General features: G+C 49.1%; 1 protein-coding gene across 2 annotated transcripts in view; it reads left to right on the top strand.

Annotated features, from left to right (window-relative positions):
* Window positions 1-209: 209 nt before the first annotated feature.
* ARHGAP19 (Rho GTPase activating protein 19) overlaps window positions 210-7,153 on the top strand; it is a 98,355-nt gene continuing 91,411 nt past the window's right edge. For both annotated transcript variants that reach the window (XM_030202873.1, XM_030202874.1), the window contains exon 1: window positions 210-270. In XM_030202873.1, coding sequence (XP_030058733.1) covers window positions 224-270 — 47 coding nt within the window. In that variant the 5' untranslated portion in view covers window positions 210-223. The remainder of the gene's footprint in view (window positions 271-7,153) is intronic.

The raw sequence follows: 7,153 nt of genomic DNA, 5'->3' as shown, positions 1-7,153 counted from the left end.
CAATTCCCAGAAGGCTCTGGAGTCGGGAGCGAGACACACGAGTTTGAACGACCAACCCCCGGAAGGCAAACCCGCGCCCACAAACTACTTGTCCGCTTCCTGAGGACTAAAGAAGGAGTGATATTCAAACTAACCAATCACTTTTGAAGTGGAGGCAGGTCGACGTCCAATCGAGACAGGCAGGGGGCGTGACGAGATCGGTAGCGGAGAATTTGAAAACAAGATGGCGGCTGCCGGAGATAGAGATGAAATATATACTCGGATAAGACAGTGAGTGAAATATTTCTGGTGATAAAGGGTGTTCATGCTATCGAAACAGCTGGAGTAGTTGGGTGCTGTTTTTTTTTCTATTGCACAGATAGAGAAGGACTGCGGCTCCTATAGAGCGAGCATTGACGGGCTGTCATTGCAGTGTGTGAGCGTAGTTTTATTTATTTATTTGTTACATTTGTATCCCTCATTTACCCACCTATTTGTTGGCTCAGTGTGGCTTGCATAGTACCGGAGAGGCGTTTGCAGACGCCGGTGTGAACACATACATAGTGATGATGTGGTAAGATAAAGTTCATGTGGCACAGCCACATTAGGGCATCGTATAACGGAAGAGTTGTGTTATGTCCATTACATACTTTAGTTTTGTTGTGTTGCACAGATCAGGCATTTATGTTGGATCGGTAGGGTATGCCTTTTTAACAGTGGCGTACCTAGGGTAGTTGACACCCGGGCCGGTAATTTTTTAACCCCCCCCCCCCCCCCAAATCCAGTACTAGGCATGCCGAGAATACAAAACACTCAGGACCTATAGAGCAATTCTACCATACCATAAGCAGTCATTTCTACGAGTCACACAAGGAAAAGGAAAGCATCTTAAACACTACAGTGAGCACTAGAACATCAATTCACCTATTGTAAAACGAAACCAGACAGATTAGTACAGATTGTAGATCCTGCACAGTCAATGCCAACTGAAAGCCATGTCTTTTTCACAAACACAGATACACCCTAATCCACTATAGAATAAGTAATCATAAACTTTCTATTTAGACAAAAATTAAACTGAACCCCCAATGCCAGACTCTGCATACAATGCAACACCACAGAAACAGAAACTGTCCCCTTGTACTGTGCAAAATATAAAGACAGCAGATGTAAATTTGAAAAAAAACTAACAAGTACCAATCACCACTTTACAAATTAACAAATAGAAATAAAACAAATATAGAAAGTAAAATAATACCATTTTATTGGACTAATACATTTAGCTTTCAGAGGCCAAAACCTCCGTCCTTGGGTCAGTACAGTATAGTGCTGTTACAGTATCCTATCCTGACCTGAGGAAGGGGGTTTTGTTCTCCGAAAGTTAGTCAAAATGTATTAAAATTAGTCCAATAAAAAGATTACCTTATTTACATGTTCTATTATAAACATTTAACACATCTACAATACTTTATCCTAAAGCAAAAAAAATAAAAAAATATATTTTATTTACAGTTTGTTGTCTCTGGTTTCTGCTTTCCTCATCTTCTTTTCACCGTCTTCCTTCCATCCAGCATCTGTCTTCACTCTCTCTCTCTCTGGCATCCAGTGTCTGCCCTCTCTGCCGTCCCTTCCATCCACTGCCTGCCCTTTCTCTCTGCCCCTTCAATCCACCATTTGCCCTCCCTCTCGCTCCCCCTTCCATCTAGGATCTGTCCCCTCTCTCTCTCTGCCCCTTTTTTCAGCCCCCAGTTCCAGCCCCCTTCTCCCCTCTGAACACCCCCACCCCAGTCCCCTTCTCCCCTCCCCTTCTCCTGCCTGAGACCCCCACCACAGTCCCCTTCTCTCCTCTGAACACCCCACCCCAGTCCCCTTCTCCCTTCTGAGATCCCCACCCCAGTCCCCTTCTCCCCTCCCCTTTTCCCCTCTGCACCCCCACCCCAGTCCCCTTCTCCCCTCTGAGATCCCCACCCCAGTCCCCTTCTCCCCTCCCCTGTCTGAGATCCCCACCCCAGTCCCCTTCTCCCCTCTGAACACCCCCACCCCCGTCCCCTTCCCCCATCTGAGACCCCACCCCAGTCCCCTTCTCCCCTCTGAGATCCCCACCCCAGTCTCCTTCTTCCCTCTGAGATCCCCACCCCAGTCTCCTTCTTCCCTCTGAGATCCCCACCCCAGTCCCCTTCTCCCCTCCCCTGTCTGAGACCCCCACCCCAGTCCCCTTCTCCCCTCTGAACACCCCCACCCCAGTCCCCTTCTCCCCTCTGAACACCCCCACCCGAGTCCCTTTCGCCCCTCTCCTTCCCCACCTCAGTCCCGTTAAAACCGGCGAAGCAGCGTCGCAGGCAGCACCTCGTGTCCTGCTTGTAAAAAAAAATCAAATCTCCTTCCTTCTCCTCGTCTTGACGTCGACTCGGGCCTTCCAATCAAATTGATTGGAAGGCCCGAGTCGACGTCAAGACGAGGAGGAGAAGGAAGGAGATTGGATTTTTTTTTTTACAAGCAGGGCGCGAGGCGCTGCCTGCGACGCTGCTTCGCCGTTTTTTTTAATGTGCGGCGCCGCGGGAACGGCCATGGGAGGCGGCGGGAGCGGAGCACCCCCCATCCACTGGCACCCGGGGCGGACTGCCCCCCCATTGGTACGCCACTGCTTTTTAAACAGGTTTGTTTTTAGGGTTTTCCGGAAGTTTAGGTGATCGTACTTAGTTTTCAAGGCTTCTGGTAATGTGTTCCACAGTTGTGTGCTTATGTAGGAAAAAACTGGATGCGCAGGTTGATCTGTATTTCAGTCCTTTGCAGCTTGGGTAGTGCAGATTTAGGTACGTTCGTGTTGATTCGAACGGGCTTCACCGTAGATGATTTTGTGAACCAGAGTGCAGATTTTGAAAGCAATGCGTTCTTTGATTGGGAGCCAGTGTAGTTTTTTGCGGAGGGGTTTTGTGCTTTCAAATCGCATTTTTTCCGAAGATAAGCCTAGGTGCCGTGTTTTGAGTGGTTTGAAGTTTCTATAAGGTTTGTTCTTTACATCCCGCATAAATTCCATTGCAGTAGTCTACATTGCTTAGTACCATTGATTGTACCAGGTTGCGAAATGTTTCCCTCGGGAAGAATTGCTTCACGTGTTTGAGCTTCCACATTGAGTGGAACATTTTCTTTGTCATGGATGTCACTTGGCTCTCTAGTGTTAAGTTGCGGTCCATTGTAATGCCGAGGATTTTCAGGCTGTCTGAGATAGGGAGGGTGTACCGTATTTTTCGGACTATAAGATGCACCGGACCATAAGACGCACCTAGGTTTTAGAGGAGGGAAATAGGAAAAAAAAATTTTTCCTTTTTCCCTCCTCTAAAACCTAGGTGCTCCGGTGCATCTTGTCCGAGTTCGGGATCGCCCTCCCCTACTCACGTCACGCGATGTTCTCTGGTGGTCTAGTGACGTCGGGGCAGGAACAAGCCCCCTCTTTCCTGCCCAGCGCGCTGCTCTCCGTCCTCCTGTATGCTGCCTGACGGTCTTGGCGAGATTCAAAATGGCCGCCGAGACTTCAATTCTCGGCGGCCATTTTGAATCTCGCCGAGACAGTCAGGCAGCATACAGGAGGACGGAGAGCAGCGCGCTGGGCAGGAAAGAGGGGGCTTGTTCCTGCCCCGACGTCACTAGATCACCAGGGAACATCGCGTGATGTGAGTAGGGGAGGGCGATCCCGAACTCGGGGGGAGGGCGATCCCGAAATCGGACCTCGCTACCTTCGGACTATAAGACGCACCCCCCATTTTCCTCCCAAATTTGGGGGGAAAAAGTGCGTCTTATAGTCCGAAAAATACGGTAATCTGGGGTGTTGATTATTGTGGGGTTGTCCACGCTGTGTTGGGATGAGAGGATGAGTTGCTGAGCTAGGCTCCGTAGCCAGGCTGACGTCACTCATAGCTGATTCCCAGGCAGGGGGAGGAGTAGGGAAACACGTGGAGCAAGTAGCAGGGAGCAGCACATCAAACAATGACCCTCCTGTCCCCTGCCCCCCCTCCAGCCACCCATGTCTTGCGACCCTCCTCTCCCCCTGGACCCCCCTGCAACCACCCATGTCCAGCGACCCTACTCTCCCCCTGCCCCCCCTCTAGCTACCCATGTCCAACGACCCTCCTCTCCCCTGCTCTCCCTCTAGCCACCCATGTCCAGCGACCCTACTCTCACCCTGCCCCCCTCTAGCCACCCATGTCCAACGACCCTCCTCTCTCCTGCTCTCCCTCCAGCCACCCATGTCCTGTGACCCTCCTGTCCCCCTGCCCCCCCTGCAGCCACCCATGTCAAGCGACCCTACTCTCCCCCCCCTCCAGCCACCCATGTCCAACGACCCTGCTCTCTCACCTGCCCCTCCTTCATCCACCCAGATTGTGTAACCAATTCTTTGGGGCAGGCAGGAAAGATCCCTGGTCCTCCCTGCCCGCTGCTGGCGCTGACGCTCCCCTGCTGCCAGATCGCTGTTTAAAATGGCTGCCGAGACTTCCAATGGTGGACTCGCGAGACTTCTGCTGAAGTCTTGGAGGCCGCCCTTGTAAGTATCGGCGGCCATTTTGAATAGCGATCCAGCAGCGGCAGGCAGGACCGGGGATTTTTCCTGCCTGCCCCGAAGAATTGGTTACACAACCTGGGTGGATGAAGGACGGGCAGGTGAGAAAGCAGGGTTGTTGGACATGGGTGGCTGGAGGGGGGGGCAGGGGGAGAGTAGGGTCGCTGGACATGGGTGGCTGCAGGAGGGGCAGGGAGAGCGGAGGGTCCCAGGACATGGGTGGCTGCAGGGGGGGGGGGCAGATGCGCCGTTCCCTGCCACTTGCGCCGCGTGTTTCCCTACTCCTCCCCCTGCCTGGGAATCAGCTGTGAGTGACGTCAGCCTGGCTACGGAGCCTAGCTCAGCAACTCCAAAGGAGCCACGGACACAGGCAGACACATTAGAACGTTGGTGGTGAGAATTATTATATAGATTAATATGGTAATATTGCAGGGTATAAAGTGATAATGTTAGAAATCTATTACTTAGAGCTTATTGAGGCTATTATTAAGAATAAAATTACAGAGCACATACAACTGATATCATAACATTCCCTCTCTTGGTTCTGAGCGACAATATTAGGAACGAAGAACCATAAAATAAACTATAAAAGCAAAAAAAACCTCTAACTCTAACCTAATACAGTAGCATAATTTCAAAAAGAACAGTAGCAAAGATGTTGGACTATTTACATTGGTGTATATATTGGGAGAAGTGAATCTTTTAATAATGGATATTGAACAGACTGGATGGACCGTGCAGGTCTTTTCCTGCCGTCATCTACTATGTCACGTCTCTATGAATCTTGGAATATGTCACCTAGTGGGAATTATGACTATTATGATAAGCAAATGATTCATCATTATTGCTTTTGTTCGCTCCTGCTCATGTCTCGCGTCTGGGTAGCTAGGCTAAGCTTTCTGTGGTCTTCTGGCATCTGTCCCATTAGGCTTCTGTTCAGTCAGATTGTAAGCTCTCTTGAGCAGGGACTGTCCCTCCCCGTGTTTAAACTTGTACAGCGCTGCGTAACCCTGGCAGCGCTATAGAAATGCTAAGTAGTAGTAGTAGCAGTCAGGTGGCAGAGTCTGGCTTTGCTCTGGTTTAAAATAGGCTTGCAAATACACTTTACATGACTTCAGCCACGCAAGTGGCAATGTGTTGTTCTTAGAATATTTTTAACGTCACATGTGCCATGTTTTCCTTTGTTTTTCGAAAGATTGTGGTATTTTTTAAATGTATATGTGATGTGTTTTTAGATGTTTTTGTTTTTAACCTTGTTTTATGCTTTTGATATATTTGAATTGTATGTTTTTATTTCTATATTTGTATATGCATAAGATTGTACACATTTTGATTTGTTACATTTTGTTTGATTTTAGACCCCTGAGGAAGGCCAGTTGGCCGAAACACGGACCGTGTAGGGTCCTAAATTAACTTTTTTGGTGCTCTTACTCTCTATGGTTTTTATCTGGTCTATTTTGGTTTCTCTTCTGCTCTCTTTGTTGTCGCAACTTGGAACTTGTCAGTATTTCTCTGCCTTCAACAGATGGTGCAGGTTGGTCTGGTGCAGCAGGATTCTTCACTGTAGGCCTGACTCCCCAAAGCATAGTCCATGGTCTGTAGCTCACAGGTAGAGTTCTTTGGCTGGTGTTGGCTCCCAGGGATCAATCCATGAACCTTTACTCTTTTTGAACCTAGTGGATTCAAATCCTCCATAGCCTCTGAGCCTTATCCAATGTGCTCTCACTTAGAGTGGTTGGCTGACTGGCATGGCTTCCGTGGGAGTGAGTATTTTGCCTTGTCTTCTTTTTTTGTTTTCTCCTTCCAACACCCCCTTATCTTCTCCTAGCGGGGATCCCTGCAGACCTGTTGAAAGGAGAAAAAGAATTATGTTTGGCTTAATACTTTCTTTGGGGAGAGGTGTTACTTTTATGAGACGGCAAAGCTGCAAGTGAAACTAGAGTTGGTGCAAGGTTGAGAATAGGGGCATTCCCCTGACCATTGAGTTGTATGTGGGTCTAGGGAGGGGGAATCAGGCCAGTGATAGCTTTTATGCAGAGCAGGGGTCTCGCAGGCAGTAAGAGAGAGTGGAGATGATGGGTGGCAGGAGCTGGCAGGTCTTGGGGGTTCGAGTTGGTGGTTGGGCCCTGCTTCGTTGTTGGACAGTAGGGGTTCCTCGTTTCTTGGTCTTTGGGCCTTATGCCGCTTCTGGTTGCAGGATCTTTCCCCTTTGCATGGTTGAGATTTCCTTGAGCCTGGTTCTGTTCGGGCTCTTGTTGGTTCCTCAATCTCTGGAGGGCGCTTCTTGCGCCATCTCAAGATGAAGGTTTTCCTTGGGCTTTCTGTCCTCACCCTGCATCTGCATCTTGATTTGGGCTCTGTTGTTTCATTTTGAGACTTGTCTTGTCTTAGTGGTCCTTTCTGTAGTACTTTTGCGTTCTAATGGGGACTGCTTTAGTGTATCTCGCTCATCTCTGGATTGATCTGTGGGACACTATGGAAGATAAAATTAGTCCTGACCTGATCATTTTCTTTCCATTAGTGTAGTCCCAACAGATCAACCCACCCTTTGTTTCTTTGGTGACGTAGGATGTGCACAGCTGTCTTATTTTTTCAGGTCTGGCTTTGGATGTCCGCAGA

Source organism: Microcaecilia unicolor, chromosome 5 (assembly GCF_901765095.1).
Source record: "Microcaecilia unicolor chromosome 5, aMicUni1.1, whole genome shotgun sequence".
NCBI lineage: Eukaryota > Metazoa > Chordata > Amphibia > Gymnophiona > Siphonopidae > Microcaecilia > Microcaecilia unicolor.
Note: the sequence above shows the minus strand (reverse complement) of the source record. Positions and strands in the feature narration are given on the sequence as shown.